Raw genomic sequence first — 27,217 nt, forward strand, 5'->3', positions numbered from 1 at the left:
GAGACACAGATTCAAAACAGTAAAAGGTAACACGAGGACTGAAGTTAGGAGGATTCTTTATTCAGAGAGTGATCATGTGTTATAGACAGAGTGGTAGAGGCAAAATCAACAGAATCATTTAGGAAAGAACTCAGTGCAGCAATGGGAGAAGTGTAGGTTTGTACAAGATGGAAGAATTCAGGTGATCTAGAGGAGCCAATACCTACAGAAAAGAGGAAGAATTTGGCAAGAAGTAAAAAAAAATAACATTTGATTTTATTTGTACTACTTTCTAAACGTGTTATAATTTTTTATATATAAACCTGTAGTGATATATCCCCACTGAATTATTTATGCATTTCCAAAACCTGTTATTTTTGTAACAATCGACCTTATAACATTCTGTTCGCTTAAACACCTGTGACTCCTAAAATTAAAATCTTGTCAGCTACTGAGGTTATCAGAAATTCACATAAAAAACCAGTTTCACTTTCTTGAGCCCAGCCCTATCATTCCAATGCTGACAGCTCCTCTTACCTGTAACTTTTTGCCCCCACCAAACTTTCGCTCCTTTATTGCGACTGCGCTTCATTTCAGCAACTAATTGTTTATATTGGTCTCCAAGGCAACCACGCCGCCAGCCAGCCTCCTCAATCTATTCAATGCGACGAGAGCTGTTGCCTCCCTATCCGAACGTGAAATGCGCCGTGACTGCATCAAATCAGCCTGCTCCTGTAGACAGGGGACAAGATTGTGTGCTGCAGGAATAAAGCTGCCAAATGTTGAGTACAGTGGAGGAAATTGAGTTCGTTATCGTTTTATTTACGCCTGAATAGAATTAAATATATATCTATATACATTGCTGTCATAGAATAGTACAGTATAGGGGCCAATCGGCCCATTGCGTCCGTGCTGGCTCTTTGGTAGACTGATACAATGAATCCCATTCCTCTGCTCTTCGCCCATAGCCCTGTAACTGTTTTCCCTTCAAGTATATATCCAATTTCCTTTTAAAAGTTAGTATTGAATCTGCTTCCACTACCTTTTCAGTGCATTCCAGATCACAACTCACTATCTTAAAAAATGGTTCCTCAAGTCGCCTCTAGTTCATTTGGCAATCACCTTGAATCTGTGTCTTCTGGTTACTGACCTTTCGCCACTGGAAAGTTTCTCCTTATTTACTCTTATCAAATCTCCTCTCAACCCTCTCTACTCTAAGGAGAGTAACCCCAGCTTCTCCAGCTAACTGAGGTCCCTCATCCTTGATATCATTCTAGTAAATCTCCTCTGCACCCTCTCAAAGGCCTTGAGATCCTTCCCAAAAATTGAGCACAATACTTCATCTGTGGGATCGACAATGAACACTGGCCCTGCCAGCGGCACTCACATCCCACGAATGAATAAAAATGGTGTAAATGTAGTCTTCGTGCACTCAGTGGCACTTTTATAATGATGACATGGTCTGATGCACGAATGATGTGGTATGGTAGCATTATGGTTATGTTACTGCACTAGCAATCCAGAGGCCTGGATAAAGGATCCAGAGACATAAATTCAAATCCCACCACAACAGCTAGAGAAATTAAATTCAGTTAATTAAGTAAATCTGGAATTTAAAAGTTAGTATCAGTAATAGAGACAATCAGTAATTGTCGTAAAAACCCATTTGGTTCACTAATGTCCTTTAGGGAAGGAAACCTGCCGTCCTTACCCGGTCTGACCTCTATGTCACTCCAGACCCACAACAATAGGGGTGACTCTTAACTGCCCTTTGAAATGGCCTAACAAGCTACTCAGTTGTATCAAACCACTAAGTAAAGCCTTAATAAGAATAAAAACCGACAGGCCACCCAGCATCGACCTGGGCACCAAACACAACAAAAGCACACCTAGCCCAGTTAACACTGCAAAGTCCTCCACATTAACATTTGGGGAATTGTTCTAAAATTGGCAAAACTATCCCACAGACTAGTCAAGCAACAGCATGATATAGTCATGCACAGAATCATTCCTTTCAGCAAACGTCCCTGACTCCTCCATCGCCATCCCTAGGTATATCTTCTCTCACCGGCAGGACATACCCACCAGAGATGGAGGAGTGGCCCTGGCAATCCACGAGGTGCTGTAGGCCATCAGCAGAATTGTATTCCACCACAATCTGTAACCTCGTGAATGGCATATCCCTCACTCCATTATTATCATCGAGCCAGGAGACCAACCCTGGCTCAATGAGGAATGTAGGAGAGCATGCCAGAAGCAGCAACAGGCGTACCTAAAAATTAAGTTCCAACCTGGTGAAACAGCAACACAGGACTACATACATGCTAAAGAGCAGAAGCAACATGCTATAGACAGAGCTAAGCAATCCCACAACCAACGCATCAAATCAAAGCTTTGCACTTCTGCCACATCCAGTCGTGAATGGTGGTGGGCGTTAAGAGAACTAAAGGGAGAAGAGGGCACCATGAAAATCCCTGTCCTCAATGATGGTTGAGCCCAGCACGAGTACAAAAGACAAGGCTGAAGCATTTGCAACCATTTGCAGCCAGAAGTGCCGAGTAGATGATCCATCTAGGCCTCCTCCTGAGATCCCCACCATCACAGAAGTCAGTAATCAGCCAATTCAATTCACACCACATGATATTAAGACACGACTGAGTGCATTGGATACAACAAAGGTTATGGGCCCTGACTAGCTGCAGTACTGAAGACTTCTGTCCCAAAATTAACTGTCCCTCTAGCCAAGCTGTTCTAGTACAGCTACAACACAGGCGTCTACCTGACAAAGTGTAAAATTGCCTATGTATGACCTGCCCACAAAAAGCAGGACAAATCCAATCTGGTCAATTACTTCCCCATCAGTCTACTCAATCATCAGCAAAGTGATAGAAGGTGTAGTTGACAGTGCTATCAAGCAGCACTTACTCAGGAATAACTGCTCATCGATGCTAAGTTTGGGTTCCGCCAGGACTACTCAGCTCTAGATGTTATTACAGCCTTGGTCCAAACACGGACAAAAGAGCTGAATTCCAGAGGTGAGGCGAGAGTGACTACCCTTGACTGAGTGTGTCATCAAGGAGTCCTAGTAAAATTTAAGTCAATGGGAATGGAGGGAAAATCTCTTCATTGGCTGGAGTAATATCTAGTACAACTCCTCAGATACTGAAGCAGTCTGTGTCCATATGCAGCAAGACCTGGACAACATTCAGGCTTAGGCTGATAAATGGCAAGTAATATTCACGCCACACAAGTGCCAGGCAATGACAATTTTCAACAAGAGAGAATCTAACCATCTTCCCTTGACATTCAACGGCATTACCATTGCTGAGTCCCCCACTACTGACATCCTGTGGAGTGACTATTAACCAGAAACTTAACTGTAGCAGCCACATAAATACTGTGGCTATAACAGCAGATCAAAGGCTGGGTATTCTGTGGCAAGAAACTCACCTCCCGACTCCGCAGAGCTTTCCCACCATCTACAATGCTCAAGTCAGGAGTGCGATTGAATACACTCCACTTGCCTGGATGAGTGCAGCTCCTAACAACATTCAAGAAGATCAACAGCATCTAGGACAAAGCAGCCCACTTGATTAGCACCCCATCTACTACCTTAAGCATTCATCCGCTCCACTACTGATGCACCACGTCTGCAGTGCATACCATCCACAAGAAGCGCTACAGCAACTCATGAAGACTTCAACAGCACCTTCCAAACTCACAATCTCTACCACCTAGAAGACCAAGGGCAGCAGGTGCATGGGAACACCACCACCTGTAAGTTTCCCTCCAAGTCACACAGCATTCAAAATTCATAACCTCAATCAGGGTGAGTATAGCATTGAGAGAATTAATGAGTAGTAGCACAGTGGGTCTATAGACATTAATTAAAATTAATAGTTTAAACCAGGTACCAAATAGATTCTAAAAGAGGGAATAGAGATTGTTTTTAGATCATGGGTGGGCAGCAGCAACCTGTTGCTTGCAATTCCTGTGCCATGTCAGAACTCCAGGACACTTCACGTGTCTTGGGTGACCACAAGTGTAAGAAGTGTCTCCAGCTGCTTTAGCTCCAAGCTCAGGATTTCCGAGCTCGAGGGACAGCTGGAATCATTGCGGAGCAACAGGGAGCAGGAGAGTTTCCTGGATTGTACATTCCAGGAGGTGCTCACCCCACAAACAGTATACTAGGTAGGTGGCCATCAGGAAGACTAGGAAGAGGCAGGAGGTGCAGGAGTCTTCGGGGTGTGTGCAACTCTCAAACTGGTACTCAACATTGGAGACTGCTAGGAGTGACAATACCCTGAAGGAGTCCACTTCAGACCATGGCACCAATGCATAGGAGAAGCAGCAAGGCATAGAAATACAGTTGTTATATGAGATTCCATAGTCAGGGGGGACAGACAGGCATTTCTATAATCATTGTCATGAGTCCCGCATGGTGTGTTGCCTCTCTGGTGCCAGGGTAAGGGACATCATGGAAAGGGTGCAAGATATTCTGCAGGGAGAAGGGACTGAGCCAGAAGTTGTGGTGCACGTTGGTGGCAACAATGTAGCAAGGGCAGGTATTGAGGTCCTACGGTCAGATTTTCAGGAGTTAGGGAAGAAGTTAAAGAGTCGGTCCTAGAAGGTAGTAATCTCTGGATAACTCCCTGTGCCACACAAAAGTGAGAGTTGAAATAGGAAAATGGGGAGGATCAATACATGGCTTGAAGCATGGTGCAGGAGGGAGAGCTTCAGATTCTTGGGGCATTGGGACCAGTTCTGGGGCAGAAGGCATCTGTTCAAAAGGGACCGGTTGCGCCTCAACAGGACTGGGACTAATGTCATTGCAGGGATGTTCAATAGTGTGGTTGGGGAGATTTTAAGCTAATTTGGCAGGGGAAGGGGCACCAACATATAAAAGTAGAAGGGAGGAATTAGGTGCATAATGTGAGAGTGTTGGACAGTACTAGAGAAGGAAGCAGTTCCATATTAGATAGGAGCAGACTGAGAAGGACTATGAGGAATGCAAAGACAGGATTATAATGCATGTATGTAAACACACAAAGTGTAGTGAATAAGGTTGGCGAGCTACAAACACAAATAGCAGTATGGGAATATGATGTAGTGTCAATAATGAAAAGTGGCTTAAAAATTGTGAGGACTGTGCACTTAATATGCAAGGATATAAAGTGTTCAGAAAAGATAGAGAAGGAAAAAGGAAAGGTGGGTGGCAGTACTATTAGGATAGACATTGTAGTATTGGAAAGAGGGGAATTTCTTGAGGAGGCAAGGACAGAATCCATTTGGTTAGAGTTGAGGAGCAAAAAGCAGATGATCACAATACTAGGGGCATTCTATAGGCCTCCAAATAGTGAGAGAAAGATAGAGGATCAGATCTGGAGGGAAATCACAGAATCTTAATACTTTAGAAAGTATAAGAGTATAGCTAGAAGAGTATAGAAAGTGCTTGGGTGAAGTAAAAAAGGAAATTGGAAAAGCAAAGAGAGGACATGAAAAATTATTGGCAAATAAAATCAAGGAAAACGCAAAGATGTTTTATCAGTGCATTAAGAGCAAGAGGATAACTAAGGAAAGGGTAGGGCCTATTAGAGATGTATAAGGGATTTTATGCATGGATGCAGAAGATGTGGGCAGGGTTCTTAATGAGTTTTTTGTCTCTGTCTTCACAAAGGAGAGGGTTGATGTAGACATTGTAGTTAAAGAGAAGTGTGAAATATTAGATACGATAAACATAATGAGAGAGGAAGTACCAGAGGGTCTGACATCCTTGAAAGTGTATAAATCGCCAGGGCCAGTTGGATTGCATCCCAAGTTGTTAAAGGAAGCCAGGGAGGGAATAGCGGATGCGCTGAGGATCATCTTAAAATCCTCACTAGATACAGGAGAGGTACCTGACGATTGAAGTTCTGCAAATGTTGCACCATTGTTTAAAAAGGGTGTGAGGGATAGGCCAAATAATTATAGGCCAGTCAGTCTGACCTCGGTGGTGGGTAAATTGTTAGAATCTATTCTGAGGGATAGGATAAACTGCCACTTAGAAAGGCATGGATTAATCAGGGATAGTCAGCATGGATTTGTTAAGGGAAGGTCATGTCTTACTAACTTAATTGAGTTTTTTGAGGAAGTAACAAGAAGGATTGATGAGGGTAGTGCAGTGGATGTGGTCTACAAGGATTTTAGTAAGGCATTTGACAAGGTCCCACATGCCAGACTGGTCAGTAAAATGAAAGCTCATGGAATACAGGAGAATGTGGCAGGTTGGATCCAGAATTGGCTCAGAGCCAGGAAAGTAGTCGATGGATGTTTTTGTGAATGAAAGCTGTTTCCAGTGGCATTCCACAGGGCTCAGTGTTGGGTCCCTTGCTGTTTGTGGTATATATTAATGATTTGGACTTAAATGTGGGAGGCATGATTGGGAATTTTGCTGATGACACAAAAATTGGCCATGTAGTTGATAGTTGAAAGGATAGCTGTAGACTCCAGAAAGATATCAATGGTTTGGTTAAGTTGGCGGGAAAATGGCAAATGGAATTCAATCCAGGTAAGTGTGAGGTAATGCATTTGGGGAGGGCAAATAAAGCGAGGGACTACACAATAAACGGGAGGATATTGAGAGCGGTAGTAGAAGCGAGAGACCTTGGAGTTCATGTCCAGAGGTCCCTGAGGTGGTAGGACAGGTAGATAGAGTGATGAAGAAGGCAAATGGAAGGCTTTTCCTTATTGGCCAAGGTATAGAATTCAAAAGCAGGGATGTAATGCTGGAACTGTATAAAACGCTGGTTAGGCCACAGTTGGAGTATTGCGTACAGTTCTGGTCACCACATTACAGGAAGGCTATAATTGCTCTGGAGAGAGTACAGAGGAGATTTACAAGAATGTTGCCAGGGCTCGAAAGTTGCAGCTATGAGGAAAGATTGGATAGGCTAGGGTTGTTTTCCTTAAAACAGAGGAGGCTGAGTGGTGACTTAATAAGGTGTACAAAATTATGAGGGGCCTAGATAGTGTAGACAGGAAGGACCTGTTTCCCTAGCGGAGAGGTCATTTACCAGGGGGCACAGATTTAAGGTGATTGGTAGAAGGATTAGAGGTGATATGAGGAAAAACTTATTCACCTAGAGGGTGATAGGTGTCTGGAATTCGTTGCCAGGAATGGTGGTAGAGGCAGAAACCCTTAATTCTTATAAAAGGTACCTGGACATGCACCTGAAGTGCTGTAACCGGCAAGGCAATGGACCAGGTGATGGAAGATGGGATTAGATTAGGCGGCTAGTTTTTTCGGCTGGCACGGACATGACGGGCTAAATGGCCTCCTTCTGTGCCTTAATTTTTCTATGGTTCTATGCTTTGTCCTGGATAGTGTTGAGCTTCTTGATTGTTGTTAGAGCTGCATTCATCCAGGCAAGTGGAGAGTATTCCATCACACGCCTGACTTGTGCCTTGTAGATGATAGACAGGCTTTGGGGAGTCAGGAAATGAGTTACTCACACAGGATTCCTAGCCTCTGACCTGCTCTTGTAGCCACAGTATTTATATGGCTACTCCAGTTAAGTTTCTGGTTAATGAAAACCCCCAGGATGTTGATATCAACATCCTGGGGGATTCAGTGATGGTAATGCCATTGAATGACAAGGGAAGGTAGTTAGGTTTCTCTTGTTGGAGATGGTCATTGTCTGATACTTGTGTGGTGTGAATGTTACTTGCCACATATCAGTCCAAACCTGGATATTGTCCAGATTTTGCTACATTTTCTACATGCATTTTGGGAGCACTAACAAGGCACGGTAACATACAATGGACGGTAGGACCCTAGGAAGCACAGAGGGTGAGAGGGACCTTGTTGTACCTGTTCATAGATCACTGAAGGCAGCAGCACAGGTAGGTAAGGTGGTTAGGAAGGCATATGGGATACTTGCCTTTATTAGCTGAGGCATAGAATATAAGAGCAGGGAGGTTATGATGGAGCTGTATAAAATGCTAGTTAGGCCACAGCTGGAGTACTGTGTACAGTTCTGGTCGCCACACTATAGGAAGGATGTGATTGCACTGGAGAGGGTGCAGAGGAGATTCACCAGGATGTTGCCTGGGCTGGAGCATTTCAGCTATGAAGAGAAATTGGATAGGCTAGGGTTGTTTTCCTTAGAGCAGAGAAGGCTGAGGTGGGACCTGATGAGGTATACAAAATTATGAGGGGCATAGATATGGTCGATAGGAAGAAACTTTTTCCCTTGGCAGAGGGGTCAATAAGCAGGGGGCGTAGATTTAAGGTAAGGGGCAGGAGGTTTAGAGGGGTTTTGAGGAAAACCTTTTTCACCCAGAGGGTGTTTGGAATCTGGAACACACTGCCTGAAGGGTTGGTAGAGGCAGGAACCCTCACACCATTTAAGAAGTATTTAGATGAGCACTTGAAACGCCATAGCATACAAGGGTACAGACCAAGTGGTGGAAAATGGGATTAGAATAGATAGGTGCTCGATGGCCAGCATGGGCACGATGGCCGAAGGGCTTGTTTCTGTGCTGTATAACTCTGACTCTACAACTCTATGACTATTACATGGACTGCTTCAGTATCTGTGGAGCAGTGAATGGCGCTAAACATTGTGCAATCATCAGCGAACGTTCCCGCTTCTGACCTTATGACTGAAGGAAGGTCATCGATGAGGCAGCTGAAGATGGTTGGGCCTAGGACACTACCCTGAGGAACTCCTGCAGTGATGTTCTGGAGCTCAGATGATTGACCTCCAACAACCACAACCATCTTCCTTTGTGCTAGGTACGACTCCAACCAGTGGAGAGTTTTCCCCCTGAATCCCATTGACTCCAGTTTTGCTATGACTCTCTTAAGGTGGCCAAATGCCATGTCATGTAATTAGTGACACACATGAATGGATGAACGAGATTCCCACTGTCCCTATCTACTATCTAGCGAAACCACACCCAAAGTGGGCTTGGCAGAATCAGCAGGGAAAGAAGAAGGGAATGTGATGGGTGTTGTTTATATGGATTTTAAGAAAGTGTTCATCAAAATACCGCATATAAGACTGGTTAGCAAAATTGAGGCTCATAGAATAGGAGGGCCAGTGTCCAATTGGACTAAAAATTGGCTGATGGACAGAAAAATGAGTCACGGTAAATGGTTATTTTTCAGACCGTGGTATTCCTCAAGGAACATTGCTAGGACCACTGCTTTTTTTGCTATATATAAATGACTTGGATCTTGGAATACAGAGTTGAATTTCAAAATTTGCTAAATTACCAAACTTGGAGGAGTTGTGAACAGTGAGGATGATATGAACCACCTGCAACAGGATATAGATAGGCTAGCAGAATGGGCAGACAAGTGGCAGATGGAGTTTAATATAGACAAGTATGAGGTGATGCATTTTTGCAGAAGAAATAGGGTGAGGCAATACAGACTAAATGACGCAGTTTTAAATTGTGCAGGAACAGAGGGACCTGGGGCTGGATGTGTATTGATCTTTGAAGGTGGCAGGACTTATTGACAGAGTTGCTAGTAAAACATACGGAATCTTGGGCTTCACAAATAGAGGCACAGAGTACAAAAGCAGGGACGTTATGTGGAACCTTTATAAAGCCTGGTTAGGCCCCAACTAGAGTATTGTGTCCAGTTCTGGTCACCACACTTTAGGAAAGATATGTGGGTCCTTAAGAGGGTGCAGAGATGATTTACCAGAATGGTTCCAGGAATGGGGGATTTTAGTTACAAGGTTAGATTGGAAAAGCTGGGGCTGTTCTCCCTGGAGCAAAGGAGATTGATGGGAGATTTGATAGGCAGCTCACCACTATCTTTTCAAGGAAATTAGCAATGGGCAATTAATGCTGGCAATAAATGTGACATCCACATCCCATGAATGAGTAAAAGAAAACACCTAAAAATGCTTTGCATGGACAAAATACTGACATTATATTTGCTCCCTTATATTTAAAAATCAATTTTCATTGACATAGTTACAGTGTGACTGTATCCTTAAATATACTTCATTCTAATCCAACACAATTTTATCATAAAACATATCCCCTCACTCTAACTTTTTTTTTATTTTCCAGAAACAATAATAATTAAATTAATTCAATTTTAATGGAATCTCAGTCGTAGTATCTGCATGAATAGCAATTCACTTTGAGAATACTGAAAAGTCTTTAAAATCAGCCAAATGTGGAGAAACTGCTTCCACTTCTGGATGATTTCAGAACAAGGAGGCATAAATATAACATAGCCACTAACAGATCAATTAGAGAATTTGGGAGGAATTTCTTTACAGAATAGAGAATATGGAACGAGCTGTCGCATGGAGTGGTTGAAGCAGATGCCATTGAGGCATTTAAGAGGAGGCTTGATGCACATCAAGCGGGCAGCCATAAAGGCGGGGCTAAAGTGTGGCGAGTCGAAGAGACTTAGCCGTTGGCAGGAAAAAAGACAGAGGCGCAAGGGGAGAGCCAACTGTGTAACAGCCCCGACAAACAAATTTTTCTGCAGCACCTGTGGAAGAGCCTGTCACTCTAGAATTGGCCTTTATAGCCACTCCAGGCGCTGCTCCACCAACCACTGACCACCTCCAGGCGCGTATCCATTGTCTCTCGAGATAAGGAGGCCAAAGAAAGAAAGATGCACATATGAGAGAGAGGGGAACAGAAGGATACAGAAGCAGGTTGGGCCGAGGTAATTAGAGTGGAGGCGGCATTGTTTAGTTTAGAGATACAGCACTGAAACAGGCCCTTCGGCCCACTGAGCCTGGCCCTTCGGCCCATCAACCACCCATTTTATACTAATCCCATATTCCTGCCACATCCCCACCTGTCCCTACATTTCCCTACCACCTACCTAGACTAGTAGCAATTTATAATGGCCAATTTACCTGCCAACCTGCAAGTCTTTTGGCGTGTGGGAGGAAACCGGAGCACCCGGAGGAAACCCACACAGACACAGGGAGAATTTGCAAACTCCACACAGGCAGTACCCAGAATTGAACCCGGGTCACTGGAGCTACGAGGCTGCGGTGCTAACCACTGCGCCACTGTGCCACCCTTGTTTGAACTAAAAGCACCAGCGTGGATTAGTTGGGCCCCATGGTCTGTTTCTGCACTGTAAAGGGAGATGATTTGCGATGCTCTCCCTGTTTTACTCAACTAATTACGTGTGTTGCTTTTACAGAATTGCATTAGCTTATTTTTTTCTCTTTTCAGATTAAAATGACCTCTTTGGAAGCGTCAATCCTGATTGTAATCTGCACTCTAAGCACTGACATGTCCATTACAGGGCAATAGGACGTTGTGTCACAATTTCCCGTTTCATACTCATTATTAAAACAGACAGGCATTGTGGCGTTGAAGAATGTAATGGATCCTATTGGCTGTGATGCTGTAATGAGGTGGGGGTTCGAGGCTTGGCTGGCCCTGCGCGGGAACATTTAAAAATGCTGAATAGACAGCAAAGAACTGTGGGCACATTTATCAAGTGTGTAGAGTAATTGATTTGCTTGTAGGTGTCGTGTCTGTTGCTCTATTAGTTTTTACAGTCGGAAATCGCAAAACTGTTGTAACTTTTCTTTTTGCAAAGAAGTGTAATTATAAAGCCTTGTCATGTCTACTCGAGTTCTTATATCCCAGAAAAATCAAAGTTCCGTTTATCCTTCCAAACCTCTTGTTGAAGAACAAAACAGGGTAAGGTTTTTTTTTAAAAAAAGAAAACAGGTGTGAAGTTGTGTTGGGGAATATAAGATGTGAGACATTATAATTCTTCTGTAATTGGGAGCAATGAATTCTATAACTTTTTCTTTAAGTCACAGGCAGCGATCAAATCAGCGCGAAAAATTATGATAAATGTTTAGGATGTGGTGAGTTGAGTCTTGTAACTTTGTTCAGGAGGGAAGTAAGCCCATTCTGCATCGTGTTAATATATTTTTTGGAAGGTAACGGTTGGTAAAGTAAAGGTTTCACTTGTGTAATTGCTTCTAAAGTCCAATTTATGGAGGCGAGTGGGAGAAGTGAAAGACGATAAACTCAATTTTTCTTTTACCGGTCCTCCGATGTTTGCTATCAATGCCTTTTTTTGAAGTTTATGGTTGTGTTTTATATTAAATCTTGCGATTGTTTAATATTAAAAGTGCTAGTGTGATGAACCTCTCCTGTTGCTGATGAACTAATTAGTCAGTGATAATCATGTGACACCATGAATCAATCAGCTCCAACACTCCACATCAAGACTGCCTACTTTCAGCTCCATAACATCTACTTGCCTCAGCTCATCTGAGCACTCATGCCTTTGTTACCGCTAGACCTGACTATTCTAATGCTGTCCAGCCTCCCATCTCCCACCAGCTATAAACTTGAGCTCATCCAAAACTCTGGTGCTTGTACTTTAACTCTCATCAAGTCCCATTCATCCATCACGCCTGTGCTTGCTGACCAATGTTGGTTCCCAATCTGGCAATGCCTCAATTTTAAAATTTTCAGTCTTTCCAATTGCCTCTATGGCTTCACACCTCCCTATCTATGTAACCTCTTCCAGCCTTTGGATCCCTGCACTCCTTTAATTCCGGTCTCTTGGCGCAGACCCTATTTTAACTCTTTCTCGCTCCTCAGTTGCTGAAGGAAAGAGGCGCATAAAATGTATGACAGAGTGACATTCACAAAGGAGACTAACTTGAGTGGGAGATCAGCAGAAAAAAAAATATTTTTACTACTTGTGTGTGAATAAAGCCAGAGAAACCAACTGGTATATTTTCTCACTTAATTTTGCTGTTCTTTATGTTCTGAATGGGGTTTTTAAATATAGCTTCTGTCATAAATCAAAACATGGTCAAATGAACCGCCTTTGTGATTTTGGAAATGATCAAACTCAAATCAAAACTGAGATTTCCAAGGTGAGCACTATAACTGTGTAGCTGTATAGATAGATGACTGGAGAGATGTTTACACAGCCAAGTTAAGAGCAAAGGTGAATTGTAAAGCATAGCTACCCGACCCGAACCCGACCAGACGTCTCTCTTCTGGGTCCAGCATTCGGGCTCGGCTCGGGCTGGACGTGGACAGTGCTGTCTTGCTCCAGGAAGTAATCTTCAAATTCAGGACGTCAAGGCGGGAAACGTGCAGTCCGGACTCCGCACTCTGCAGTAAAACCTGACGAACCGACCAAACCTGACTACATGTGTCTGCTTCAGGTCGAGTTGGGTATTTAAAAAAAAAAAAAAATTAAAGGACTCGCGCCTGAGTCAGGTTCGGTTTGGCTGTTGTCGGGTTTTAATTTTATACCCGAGCCAGGCTTTAGTGAATTGGTGCAAAGTTAGGTCTTTAAGTAATCTCCAATCATTGTCATGAAGTTGCCTCTGCAATTTTCCAGCTGCTCTGCCACTAATTGGACTCCTCTTAGTCTCCTTAAATTTGTGAGAACTTCTACTCTTCTGCTCTTTGTCCCACTGTAACAACCCTTAAATGTTACATCCTGTTCGTAATTACTGCTAAACATCCTCACTGGCCCTGAAAAGCTAATTTTATACTTGTAGAATGCCAAATTTATATATTATTTTGCTGTCTGTTTAAAAAAAAAAATTAAATATTAAGTGAAGGGATTCAGTGTGCTGCTACCTTCTGGTTTGCTGTCTGAGAATACTTCAAATGTGACTGATGACATTAAGCTGGATGCCTGCAGAACCCCCTGAAATGGTGTCAGAAAAAGGGAAGCCTGTGCCATGGAGGTTGCTAAATCTTTGTGGGGTGCTTTCTTTGAGGTCAGAAGAAAATCTTGGGTTCCATCAAAGATGAACATTTTGGGGTAATTAGTCATCTTGCCACAATTGCTAATGTTTGGCAGCGGCTTAACTGCTTACCTCCCAGCCAAGGTTTGTATGACAGAGGGAGCCTCACTGTACATTTGACCTTTGGTTATTGAATCTGGTACTGTGCTCAAAAGCAGAAAGCTTCCATTCTCTAGCACATGTGTTCCTTGCTGTAACTAACACCAGATTTCGGCTGGTAAAATAATTCATCTTTTTCTTTTTTTTTATATGGCATATTTCCTTTGATTTTACATAATTAAACTTTGAACTTGTAGATTGACTTGAAAGATCCAAAAGCTGTAAAAACTCAGGATGAGCCCCTTCTTCGGGAAAACCCCAATCGGTTTGTCATCTTTCCGATCCAATACCATGATATGTGGCAAATGTATAAAAAGGCAGAAGCATCATTCTGGACTGCAGAAGAGGTAAATGCAATGAAAGTTGTTGCAGGAGAATACTATAGTTAGGTGTGAAGGTCAGTTACAACTTTCTGTTTTTAAAAATTTTTTTAGTTTTCACAGGATTTTTCGGGTATAATTAGTGTTTACTTTTTAAATAATGGCTACATAGTTTTTGCAATGGAAGCTCTGAATAGGTCTGCTTCAGCTACTGGAATTACTGGTAGTAATCTCCCAATGATCTGCTATAGTCAAATCTGACTGGCAATTTTTTTTGTGTGCATCATCTTTGGACTGACCGTGAGCTGGTGTTTGCTGCCAGACTTCAGCAATGCTGCTGCTCTTTGAACGACTAAAGAGAACAGAAGTCGCCTGAAGTGATTGTTCTCTCATACTATGAGAGTGCACTTTTCCATAACTGGCTAGCAGTGGGTCCACTGAGTGCACTGGGGACCTAATGATGCATTGTACATTTTAATATACTGTGCCACCATAAGCATTTAATTTTTAAGTGCTCTTGCATTTGGGAAGGAACACTCTTCCATTGTATAATTATTGCACCAACTAAGTAGGGACGCCCAAGTTATTTTGGGTACCTTATGTATATAGAGAGAAATGAGACAAATTTTGTAGAAATTATTTATGATTTGTTTTGCTTTTGCAGGTTGACTTGTCTAAGGACTTGGCACACTGGGGATCTTTGAAACAGGAAGAAAAACATTTTATCTCTCATGTTCTGGCATTCTTTGCTGCCAGTGATGGAATTGTAAATGAGAACCTGGTATGTCTGGATTTACATGCTAAAATTGTTATCATAGAATTTAAGGCAGTATGACCTTCTCATATTGTTTTGTATGGTTGTTAAAAGATGTGAGCTTATTCCAATTCAAATGGGAAAGGCCCTGAGATTTGAAGTCCAGTATTGCTGTTGCAGTGTTTGACATGCACGCTTTCACTATATGGACAAGTAGTTGGAAATGTCGCTTTTATAAGTAATGTTGCTTTATTGTAAAGCTGTTCTTCTCTATATGGTATCCTAGTTACAAAAATATCATCCAGTTGTGCTGGAATTTTGAATTTGGCCATGTGTGGGTTTAAATATTAAAATGGTGCCCCACCAACCCCCACAACTCTCCAGAATTTACTCGAAAGGTTTTATTGCTTTTTAAGATGCCGATCTGGTTCATCTAGCTGTGAGAATATTGGAACTAAGCTCAAATAGCTAGATTTTTTTTTTTTTTGTTTGTAGGTGGAGCGATTCAGTCAAGAGGTCCAAGTCACTGAAGCTCGTTGTTTCTATGGTTTCCAAATTGCCATGGAGAATATTCATTCGGAGATGTACAGTCTCCTTATTGATGCCTACATCAAGGATCCCAGTGAAAGGTAGAAAATCAAGGGTTATATGTGGGCTTTATCCAAACTTGAGGCCTAGTTATAACAAGGTTCTATTAGTAATTCAATTTGCCACCTCATCAAGATTGTTTTCTTTGGGAGTAAAAGATCTAATTTTCTCCTTCCTGTGATCGTCCGTGTTGGGTGAAGAGTTGGAGTTTCTGCAAGAATTGTTCTGTGCTTTAATAATAGCATACATTTTAGAACCATCAGTTATTAAGTTGGATTGCTGAGTTGAGATGTAGTATCTATTTTAGTCATAAGTAGGTTTTTTGCATGTAAACATGAACAAATATCTATGATGGCAAAGGAAAATTTACATGGGATTATTCAAGATTAATGTTGTATGTTGACTCCTGATTGTTGGCGACTAAACTTTACAGACCGGATAACCCCAAGTTCAATTCAAGCCTGTACTGAATTAGCTAACCTGAGCTGGGGCTTCAATCTAGCATTGGTACTCCTTGGCTAAAGTGGGTTCCCACTGCTGACTGTGATATTTTGTGGAAGATGCACATTTCTGGAGAGGACAAACTTACCAATCTCTCCACTGCTCTACTAGGATAAGAGTGGCACTCACTCTCTCACTCTAGGTCTGAAGAATTGTCTACCAGAGCTCCTGGTTCCTGCTCTCCAAGACTGCTGTTCAGAAAGTTATGGACTGTGATTTAGCTCTTTTTGTTATATCAAAGTTAATGGAACACGGGGGCAGTACGTAGTAAGCAAAACATGAAACAGAGTAAGAAAAAAGTTTCCAATATCTAACTTATTTGAAACCAATTGATTAAAAAAAAAAGTGTTGTCATTTGAATTGACTACATATCCTAGTATCCTGCAGGTTCTGTAATCAATGAGGAATATTTTGGAATTATTTCTAATCTGTAGGGGTTGTCTGAATGAACTAGGATAATGTGTTTGGGGAAAACTTGACTCATACAAGAGAAATATTGGAAACCATTGATCTAGTCAAATTTATCTAATATAGGCTCCATCTTGCTCTTCAGGGAGTTCTTGTTTAATGCAATTGAAACCATGCCATGTGTCAAGAGGAAGGCTGACTGGGCCTTGCGATGGATTGATGATCAGGAGTCCACATTTGGTATGTGTCCTAACAGTCAGGAAAAACATGTACAATTTCAAAAGCATACGAATTATAAAATTTAATGTACACATTTTCTTTAAGATCAAAGATGTTGATGCCTCAAAGTTTTGTGCTAATGAAGCTTCGGTCTTGAAGCAATGAAACTGCATGAATACGAGTCTGTTTAATTTGCATCATTGGGAAAATGAAGCTAATCTGTTTGTTCATTTTCACCATTTCCCTATTAATATGAAATATTTGAGGATAGACGGAGTTGGGAGAACAATATAGAATCACCTAGATCCTAGTGTAGGTGGAAAAGACCAACAAACTACATCTAGATCTCGGGGAAATGCTATTGTTTATAGGTTTTTTTTTTGAGCCAGCTTGCCTAAAATCCTCTTGGAAATAATTGCCGGTTTGTTTAAAAATGCAACGAGCTTCCCTGCAACCCTCTCACACCCCCCACCCCCCCCCAAAAAAACTCAATTGCTTGAAGTAGTTGACTTAAGATGTACAGACCAGGAAGATGCTAACTTTTATTTTTATAGTGCCTTGAAAATGTACTGAAACATCCAACAGCAATACAGAGGAACATTATCAAACAAATTTTGACACTAAGCCTGATGAGGACCTATTGGGAAGGAGCCCAAAAGATTTGAGAGGTTTTAAAGAACCTTTTAAAGGAGGAGCACGAGGCAGAGAAGGATAGGGAGGGAATTCAGAGCTTAGGTTCTTGACAGCTGAAGGCACAGCTGCCACTGCTGAAGTGTTTTTTTTTTTTCCCCCCCTTCTTTCTCCCTCCCACTCCCACTCCCACTCCCCCCCCCCCCCCCCTCCACAGCAAGAGTCTAGAACTGAAGGAGTGTCGAGACCTTGGGGTTGTAGGGCTGGAGGAGGTTAGAGATGGGGAGGGCTGAAACCATGGAGGGATTTGAAAACTTGAATGTGAATTTTAACATGTTGTATTGGGCTCAGAACCAACACAGGTCAGCATGCACGAGGGTGATGGGTGAACAGTGTGAGTTAGGATATTAGCAGCAGAGTTTTGGTTGAGGTTAAGTTGGAAGATCTGACGCCAGCCAGGAAGACGTTTGAATAGTCAAGTCTAGAGGTAAATGTAAAAAAAAAAAATGAGGATTTCAACAGCAATTGAGCTGTGGCAGGGTCAGAGACTGGCAATGTTATGGTGGTCTTGGTGATGCTCCAGATATGGGGTCAGAAGGTCAGCTGAGCCTAGTGGGATGCTAAGATTGCAATCTATCTAGTTCGGCCTAGGTGACCAAGGAGAATGGTCATCAGTGACCAGGAAATGGAGATTATGTGGGTGTGGGGGGGGGGGGGGGTCCGCTGGGGCATGGTCTTGCAGTCTGGGGGTGGGGGGGGAGAATTGGTTCCCAGTGGGGGTCCTCCGTGGGACACAAACTGGCCATGGAGAAGGGAGCACCCTCCTTTTTCCCTAAGCCTGCGGGGGGGGACCTCATTTTACAAGGCGTCCTCACTGCGTAACAGCGGCAGGCAGAAGTCCCTAGTTTGCCATTAGTAGGCCCCTTAAGGTCCTCAATTAGGTTCTGGGCAGGAAGGCCATCGCCTGCCTATCCTGCCCTCGGGAAGATCATTGGGTGATGGGAAGTCCATGGGCCCCATGCCTACATCCCCATCACCTCCGAGCCACCCGTCACAATACTCTGCCTCCAATTCCACCTCAGGTGGGTGGGTGGGGCCATAAAATCGAGCCTTTAGTCTCTCTAAAGCTAACTAATAGACTGCACAGCAGTACTGGCTTTACGATCCTGGGTTACCACATTCAAAATCAAGCATGTCTGCTGCTTGTGCCTATTTATGGACTTTGGGTGAGAATTAGATGCAGCATATGCTGTGCATCATTTGCTGTTCGATAATGAGGGCTGCCACAAATTATGAGCAGTTTGTATTAATGAAGGACTTGATTTTAGTGTTTCACCTTAAATAGAAAGGTTTTTTTGTACAATTTCTTTACTTCTCTTAGTCATTTCTTGTCTATTACTTGTGTATCTTTGTTCATTTGACATGGTCTTGTACAGTGTAATGGAGCAGCTTTGGTTGGATGGGGTCTCAGAATGCCAAAATGTCCTAAAGCTTCAAATTGGCTATGAATATCTTCTTCTTTGACTCCTGTTGGGCTCTGACTGAGATATGCAAACTCTGTGCTTGAACCTGCAACTTGCTCACTCAAATATACTTTCTCTTTCTCCTTTTATCATATCTAGGAGAGCGAGTGGTTGGCTTTGCTGCTGTCGAGGGAATCTTTTTCTCTGGGTCTTTTGCTGCTATTTTCTGGTTGAAGAAACGAGGGTTGATGCCAGGCCTGACTTTCTCCAATGAACTGATCAGTAGGGATGAAGTAAGTGCAAGGCATTCTGCTGATGTAGTGCAGGGTAAATACTGCTTGTGGAAAAGCACCAATTAGACTTTAACCAGTAAAGTTTTTCTTTTTTGCTCAACTGTTTACACACTAAACAATCCAAACAGCTGGTGACATATCCCTTGACACAAATGGTCATTGGACTCTTAAGTTTAAAATGCAAAGTACTGGATTTTAGATATTTGTTCCAAGTTTAAGCAAAACCTGCTGTCAACAGATCCAGTTTACAAATATTTTTGTCCCCCTGTGCCACTTCAAAATGTCTGACCTGACTTTTCTGAAATGCACTGCTCTCACTGAACATCAGATTCAAATTTGTTCTTTAGCACATATGTTCAGCTATATTTAGGAACAGAGGGACCACACCTTTGCGAACCTCTTTAAAATGTAGGCGTTTTCCCTGCAGTGAAGAATACATAGAACATTACAGCGCAGTACAGGCCCTTCGGCCCTCAATGTTGCACCGACCAGTGAAACCATCTGACCTACACTACTCCATTTTCATCCATATGTCTATCCAATGACCACTTAAATGCCCTTAAAGTTGGCGAGTCTACTACTGTTGCAGGCAGGGCGTTCCACGCCCCGACTACTCTCTGAGTAAAGAAACTACCTCTGACATCTGTCCTATATCTATCACCCCTCAACTTGAAGCTATGTCCCCTCGTGTTTGCCATCACCATCCGAGGAAAAAGACTCTCACTATCCACCCTATCTAACCCTCTGATTATCTTATGTCTCTATTAAGTCACCACTCCTCCTCCTTCTCTCTAATGAAAACAACCTCAAGTCCCTCAGCCTTTCCTTGTAAGACCTTCCCTCCATACCAGGCAACATCCTAGTAAATCTCCTCTGCACCCTTTCCAAAGCTTCCACATCCTTCCTATAATGTGGTGACCAGAACTGCACGCAATAATACAACCTTAGAGTGGGATAAAGGGGACATGGAACTCTTAAACAGTAGATGTGGTGATTATAACAAAACTGGAACAAATATGCAACTAAATGAATCTAAGATTGATGTTTTTTGGTGATGGGTAGAACTGTCATGTTGGTGTGAATTGGTGCATTAGACACCAGCCTAAAATATTCCAATGGTATTGCTATGGTTACAGCTGCTGCTTGTTGATGGAGAAAACCTGTTTTTTTAAATTGCCTGCGGCTTGCAGGAGGGTTTAGTTTTTTTTTTGTATGAATTACATATTCCTCCCAGGAGAGCCAGTGCATCTGGATAACATTTTTGAGTTCTAGCCAGATAGTCACTTCTCTTGCACCACAAGATAACTTTAACATTGGCAAGCATGTGCTTCCTATCAAGTGAAATTTGACCTTGCCCATAGCATCCAGTTTGTCGTGTTCCCAATCCGATCAATCAACCCCATTTTACTGTGCTATGCTGACTGGAAACTGTATGTATGACCCATGTAATACTTCTTTCCATGAAAGATAGACATAACTAGAAAATATGCTGTATGATTTATTGATCCAAGTAATAAATGGATTATGTACAAAATGAGGACAGTAATAGACTTAATTTCCATCAGTATTTTTAAAATGTTCCTTTCGTAATTTTTTCCATAACTGTGTGTACCATCTATTCTTGATAAAGTTTTTACATGAGTAATAATCATCCTCTGGCCAGTAGTGAGCGGGGAATTCCCTTTGATCCAACCTAGGACAAAACATGTTTTTAAAGGTGCATTTGCAATTGATCAGAACTGTCACTTTAGCTGCATGCCGTTGAATATGCAGACACCTGGGAGATCAAGCTTGAGGTGGGCTTTGCATCTTTTAATAGTACAATGGTTTGGTCCTAATTGACAATTGTCTTTCAACCAGGATGTGCTAATGTAGACACAGTAGGTACTTTTTTTGTCACCTTTTTGTATATTCAATTTCATTAGAGGTAACAACCTGCATCCCCTGTTGCAAAGGCATGCTGATAGGAATCAGCATTTCACAAACAAGAGGTGGCAGTGCCACCAGCCTAGCTTTGATAGTGGCTGTTTACAAAAAATGATAAATCCAAAAAACTTTCCCTCCCCCTTCTCCAATGTTTAGCCCCATCTGTCTTGTTTCTCTGTCATTTTTAAAATTGTTACAATACTTGTTTTTTTTTAAAGTGGCCTAAATAAACTGACACTTGTCAGATTTATGTTCTCTGGGTTGGAGATGCATGTATTTGTGGGAATATGGCTTTATTTTTGGTGAGTTTAACTGAAAGCCCAGTAGTAATCTTGTTTTTTGGTATTTTCGTGTTTCATTTCTTCTCAGGGTTTGCATTGTGACTTTGCCTGTCTAATGTTCAAACACTTAGTTCACAAGCCCTCAGAAGCAAGAGTTCAAGAAATCATCACCGAAGCAGTGAAGATTGAACAAGTAAAGATTTTCTAGATTTAAGAAAAGGTTATTTTTTGTCTGGGTGCTTGATGTTTTGTCTTATCACTCATTGACTTTTTGAATCTAGTAAGATTGAAAAATAACTTTTTTAATGTCCTAAAGTTAAACATTTTAGCTATGTCCACTGTATAAAGGACACTAAAGTGACTTTTGAAATGGTGCACAAGGATTTATAGCCCTTTCATTGGCCAAAAAAAAACTTTCCTCCTGAACAAAATTGCCATAATAAATGGTACTGATTTCTTTTGACAGGAATTTCTGACCGAGTCTCTCCCTGTTGACTTGATAGGCATGAACTGCACCCTGATGAAATATTACATTGAGTTTGTAGCTGACCGCCTGCTATTGGAGTTGGGTTTCAGTAAGGTTAGTATTTACTTCTGTTTATTAACCCTGCGAGGGCAATGGCAATCCTGTGCTATGGAAACCTAGTAAATCTATGACCTGCCGTAAACATTAATATTTCTGGAAAATGTTTGTTTTCAGGCCAAAACCAGCTACTGATGCATTTTTTCACAAAATTACCTGGACAGGTTTTTGATCATTTTCATGTTTACACTCCATCTCTCGGTACCTATAAAAGCATGGGGAGAAAGAATGTGCTTTCATTCCCACTCCTGATCAATATTCATTGATATGAAAATATGTGGATGTTTTGAGAGCATCTAACATTTTTTTGCCTTTTTATCATCTCCATTGCCTGCAGACCCAAAACTTGCATTTTTTATTAACTACTGTCATACAATATACTATTGTATATATTTATTTTTTAAATGCTACTTTTTGACTCTGTGTTCCATTTAAGTTGAACCCAAACTTTGTTTTGAGAAATGATTAGTTTTCAAATCCGCTTCATGTAACTAATGTGGAGGTTGTGGTTGACATTGTAAACACTGGAGTAGAAGATGTGCTGCTTAACTATCGAGTGCTTCATGACCATTTATTTTTTGCCTTTAGCCATCAAATGAGAAATGCATGAAAAGATTAAACTTGTACCTGCTTGACCCATATCTTCCACTTCAGATTTTTAAAACCGACAACCCTTTTGACTTCATGGAAAACATTTCTCTGGAGGGGAAAACCAACTTCTTTGAAAAGAGAGTTGCTGAGTATCAAAGAATGGGAGTGATGTCAAAAGCAGAAGATAACAATTTCACACTGGACGCTGACTTTTAGTCTGAAATCTGCTATTGGGGATACAAAGCATCAACATGGCCAGTTAGAAAAGGTTGGACACCAGAAATAGCCTCTTGTGTTGTACTGGGTTTGACCATTTACTTTTATGTTTGGTTATTTCAACTGGCCTTGAAGCAGCTCCTGGAGGTACTGCTGCTTTGGGCTATTTTGTTTGGACAACAGCCAGATTTATTTTGAAATGCAGTTTAGGAAGTGTAATAGAGCTGGCTAGTCTGCTCAAGCTAAACATTTGAATCAGGTGTTTACCAGCTTCCCTTTTTTAGTGTACTTTTTTTGGTAGCCAAATGATTTATCTAAATGCAATTATCATAGGTCCAATGATGGTAACTACAGCCAAAGTGAGCCACCCATATATCTGCTACTGTTAATGTGTACATCACACAGCAGAAGTTTAAATGTCCCATAATTATGCAATGAAGGTTCTCCTTTACTTCTGTAGTACTTGCGTGTCAGGAATCCAGAAGTCACTAGTATAATGAAAGATCATAGTTCAGAAACCTCTTGGCAGGAGCAATTCAGTGTGAAAGTCAGATTTCTGATCTGTGCCAGAATGCACAAGTACAACTTAGTCTTAGAATTTTTTTTTAAAAAAGGCTTAGAAGCAAAATAGCCTAAGCTTAAAAAATAACCAACCTGTCAAAGCTGTTGAAACAGAACTGTCACCTTCCCACCCAGACTGTAATTTTACGAGCAGCGGAGGAGATGACAAACAGCCTGTCCACCCCAGGCCAATTCAGGCCTTTAAGTGGCAATTAATTGCCATTTAAGGGCCATTTCCCACCACTGCTGGTATATTACCAGCAGCAGATGGGCACTTCATCAGCTGTGGAGGCTGCCCAGTAATACCTGGCAGTCTCCTGATCGGGCCTCTGCTGGTGCACCTCCCCACCTTTCCCTTTGCTGGGGCCCAACCAGTTGTCCCCAGCGAGGCCTGAAACCCCACTTACCATTTTTGGCGCCGGCATCAATGATCCTCTTGAAGCTGGGTGTAGTCCCAGCAGTGGCCACCGCTCCTGGTGGATTGAGGATCTGCCAGCCCACTGATTGGTCAGCAGCTCCTGGAGGTGGGACTTCCACCCCTCGGAAGCAGGAAGTCCCACCGGAGGCCAATTAAGGGCCTGGGCCATGTAAGATCTCTACGTGGCTCCCAGGCTCAGCAGAGGCGGGCTCACCCCCGACTTAAGCCGGTGGGGTGGGCCGCCCCTTGATGTAAAATTCTAGCCACAGTTTTTAAATCCCCTGACTTTGTTTGGAGTCTGTATCTGAGAATTGAATATTTGACTTTTCTGGTGAAACCCATAAGCCATATTTTAAATTCTGGAGTTGTGGAGGCTGAAGTCCTGATGTGGTAGAAGAGCCTCATTTGTTTTAATCGCCTGGAATAAATGTTGTAATCACACTTAAATTTCCACACGTCAGCTATTATTGACTGAATATCTTTTGAAAGTTGTAGCTAAACTAATGAATTTTTAAAATTAATTTAATAAAGCAATTTTATCAGTAACATAGCAATACATGTACACACTTTATTAGGGGGGAAGGATACAATGTCTTGTGTGTGTTGTTTTTTTTTCTAATTTTGGTCTCCAGTACCTTCACACTTTTTTCTTTCCTGAACCATCTGGTGATCTGTTCTTGGGCTTTCACCAGAACTCAAACCTGCTGCAGCAAAATACAAGAAAAATCAACCTGGGGTGAAGGCCTTTGGGGTGGAATTGAGGACTATTTTAAAGATGCATATCTGCAGCCTCAGTATTTGCCCTGATCCGGTTGTTAATTTGAGATTTAACCTAATGTGTTTTAATGCAGCCTGCCTGCAATTAAATAAAATCAGTCTTTATTCAAATGAATAATGTAGTTTTTTGGCAATTATACTTGTGTACTATAACGCTTGAAATTATACCTTGTCCCGTTCATTTTTAGAGCAATCCCATATTGGAAGGGACTAATTTATGCTGGTGTGCATCAGCTTTGAATGAAATGGTACCAATGTTTTATGCTGTTGTAGGCCAGAGATCCCTGCGAGGAGGCCATCTCGAGAGCTGGAATCAAACAGCTTTAACTGAACCAACAATTGTCAGTCACAACTAACGCTGCTGCTGAATAAGCTTCCTTGAGAATTGCTGTTCCTACTTGATCAGTGGACCAGACTCTCTTATGGAATGTGGCTATGCAATATGATTCCTATAATCTGTATTTAATTGGTTGTCGCTCAAGTGTAGAAGATCAAATAGCAGTATGAATTCTAAGCAGATGTCATTTACTCTAACCAAAATGCATAACCTCTCCATGATTTGAGTTCATGAAGTCATGCAGTTGAAGACATTCTCCTAGGTCATTTTGCATATCCCCTTCATGACAAGACTGTGCAGGCCAAAGTATTTCCTCTTCTGTCTCTACTAATGAAATTTCCAATGTAAACATATGACGTTTTTTTTGGGTTTCTGCATTATCAGAGGTCTTGTGAACAAAGGAACTAGACTACCTTTTATTTAAACCAAACTCCTGTGCGAAGATGGTTGTCCTTTAATCAGAACATGGCTTGATCCCCTTCCCCAGCTCGCCAGTGCACCCCCCCCCCCACACACCCTCTGCTGTATTTGGCAGCCTTGCTTCCTCTTCATGCCCCTAAAATGTCAGCCAGGACACTCCCACACTACCTGAGTGCTGACTGCCCACTCTTTTTCCACCCCCACCCCCCCAGCTTGCTGAGCCAATGCAGCCCAGCTAATTCCCTGGGATTGCTACGCCTGGCCCCTACAGCATATGCAGCCTGTCTTTTTTTTTAATTTCCAAAATATACTTTATTCATAAAAATCTGTAAAACAAAATTACATTACAAAACAGTTCCAAACAGCACCAAGTCAAAAAATACAAAGAGTGGAAAGGAGATCAGTTTCCTTCAATACAGGAGTGAGTTGCCTCACAACCCTTCCATTTCATTTCTCATGCCAGATACATTTTACAGCAAACAAAAATTTTCCAGATACAGTTCGAGGGGTTTTCCATGGATCCAGCCCCTCAGTTCAGTTTGAGGGGGGGACCTTACACAGTGGTCTTTCCCCATTGAGCCTTTGCTGCGGCTGCCCCAAGCTTTAATGCGTCCCTCAGCACGTAGTCCTGGACCTTGGAATGTGCCAGTCTGCAACGAAGGTGGACAACTCTTTGCGCTGGAAGACGAGCAAGTTTTGGGCAGACCAAAGGGTGTCTTTCACTGAATTGATGGTCCTCCAGCAGTAGTTGATGTTTATCTCGGTGTGCGTCCCTGGGAACAGCCCGTAGAGCACAGACTCCTGTGTTACAGAGCTGCTTGGGATGAACCTCGACAAAAACCACTGCATCTCTTTCCGCACCTGCTTTGCAAATACACATTCCAGAAGGAGGTGGGCAACCATCTCTTCCCCACCACAGCCACCGTGAGGGCATTGTGCGGAGGGGGTGAGACTTCGGGCGTGCAGGAAGGATCTGGCGTGGAGGGCTCTTCTCACCACCAGCAAAGCTACATCTTGGTGCTTGTTTGAAAGTTCTGGCGAGGCATTCCGTCAAATGACTTTGGCAGTCTGCTCGGGGAACCATCCGACAGGATCCACCATCTCCTTTTCCCGTAGGGCCTTGAGGACATTCCGTGCAGACCACTGCCTGATGGATTGGTGGTCAAAGGTGTTTTTCTTCAGAAAACCGTGGTGCGGCACGGTTCAACTGGATGGAGCGTTCCGCGGCAATGTGACCAGGCCCATCCTTCGCAACACCGGGGACACAGAGAACCTCAGCACGTTGTGACACTTGGAGTTTGCGTACTGGAGGTCTACTCAGAGCTTGATGCAGCCGCACACGAAGGTAGTCATCAGGATGAGGGCGATGTTGGGTACATTGTTTCCGCCCTTATCCAGAAGTTTGAACATCGTGTCCCTCCGGACCCGGTCCATTTTGGATCCCCAGATGAAGCGGAAAATGGCTCGGGTGACCGCCACAGTGCAGGAGTGGGGTATGGGCCAGACCTGCACCACGTACAGCAACAACGTGAGCGCTTCGCACCTGATAACCAGGTTCTTGCACATAATGGAGAGAGATCGCTGCTCCCACATGCTCAGCTTATGTTGTTCCCTGGCTACTCGCTCCTTCCAGGTTTTGGTGCAGGGCCCGGCCCTTCTGAACCATATCCCCAGCACCTTCAGGTAGTCTGACCTGACGGCGAAGGGGACAAAGGATCAGTCAGCCCAGTTCCCAAAGAACATGGCCTCGCTCTTGCTGTGGTTAACTTTGGCTCCCGAGGCCAGTTCGAACTGATTGCAGACGCTCATCAGTCTGTGCACAGACAGTGGGTCTGAGCAGAAAATGGCGACGTCATCCATGTACAGGGAGGTTTTAACCTGAGTGCCTCCACTGCCAGGGATTATCACCCCTCTTATGCTCGCATCCTTCCTAATAAACTCAGCAAAGGGTTCAATACAGCAAACAAACAAGACAGGAGAGAGAGGACAGCCCTGTCTGACTCCAGACTGGTTTGGGAAACTTTCTGATTCCCATCCATTGTTTGAGACTGCGCTACTGATGTTTGTGCAGAGCA

The 27,217-nt window shown here is 42.7% G+C and overlaps 2 protein-coding genes across 10 annotated transcripts in view; one reads left to right on the forward strand and one right to left on the reverse strand.

Annotated features, from left to right (window-relative positions):
• The window catches only part of stpg1 (sperm-tail PG-rich repeat containing 1), a 61,572-nt gene extending 60,983 nt beyond the window's left edge, over positions 1–589 (reverse strand). For all 3 annotated transcript variants that reach the window (XM_068010942.1, XM_068010938.1, XM_068010939.1), the window contains exon 1: positions 517–589. The gene's annotated coding sequence lies outside the window, so the exon portion shown is untranslated. The remainder of the gene's footprint in view (positions 1–516) is intronic.
• A 10,720-nt stretch (positions 590–11,309) lies between these two features.
• Positions 11,310–27,217, forward strand: part of LOC137347159 (ribonucleotide reductase M2 polypeptide) — a 61,794-nt gene continuing 45,886 nt past the window's right edge. For 2 of the 7 annotated variants that reach the window (XR_010968880.1, XR_010968879.1), the window contains exons 1-9: positions 11,402–11,664; positions 14,054–14,203; positions 14,841–14,957; positions 15,426–15,559; positions 16,573–16,667; positions 18,899–19,032; positions 21,328–21,432; positions 21,706–21,819; positions 22,477–22,681. Coding sequence is in view for 5 of the 7 variants with exons in the window: in XM_068011320.1 (XP_067867421.1) it covers positions 11,584–11,664; positions 14,054–14,203; positions 14,841–14,957; positions 15,426–15,559; positions 16,573–16,667; positions 18,899–19,032; positions 21,328–21,432; positions 21,706–21,819; positions 22,477–22,629 (1,083 nt within the window). In the remaining 2 variants the exon portion in view is untranslated. Of the gene's footprint in view, positions 11,373–11,398; positions 11,665–13,085; positions 13,164–14,053; positions 14,204–14,840; positions 14,958–15,425; positions 15,560–16,572; positions 16,668–18,898; positions 19,033–21,327; positions 21,433–21,705; positions 21,820–22,476; positions 24,155–27,217 lie in introns of those variants that run through there. The other 5 variants (XM_068011324.1, XM_068011320.1, XM_068011321.1 and 2 more) reach the window with 5 other exon arrangements.

The sequence above is a fragment of the Heterodontus francisci genome, chromosome 31, assembly GCF_036365525.1.
Source record: "Heterodontus francisci isolate sHetFra1 chromosome 31, sHetFra1.hap1, whole genome shotgun sequence".
Classification (NCBI taxonomy): domain Eukaryota; kingdom Metazoa; phylum Chordata; class Chondrichthyes; order Heterodontiformes; family Heterodontidae; genus Heterodontus; species Heterodontus francisci.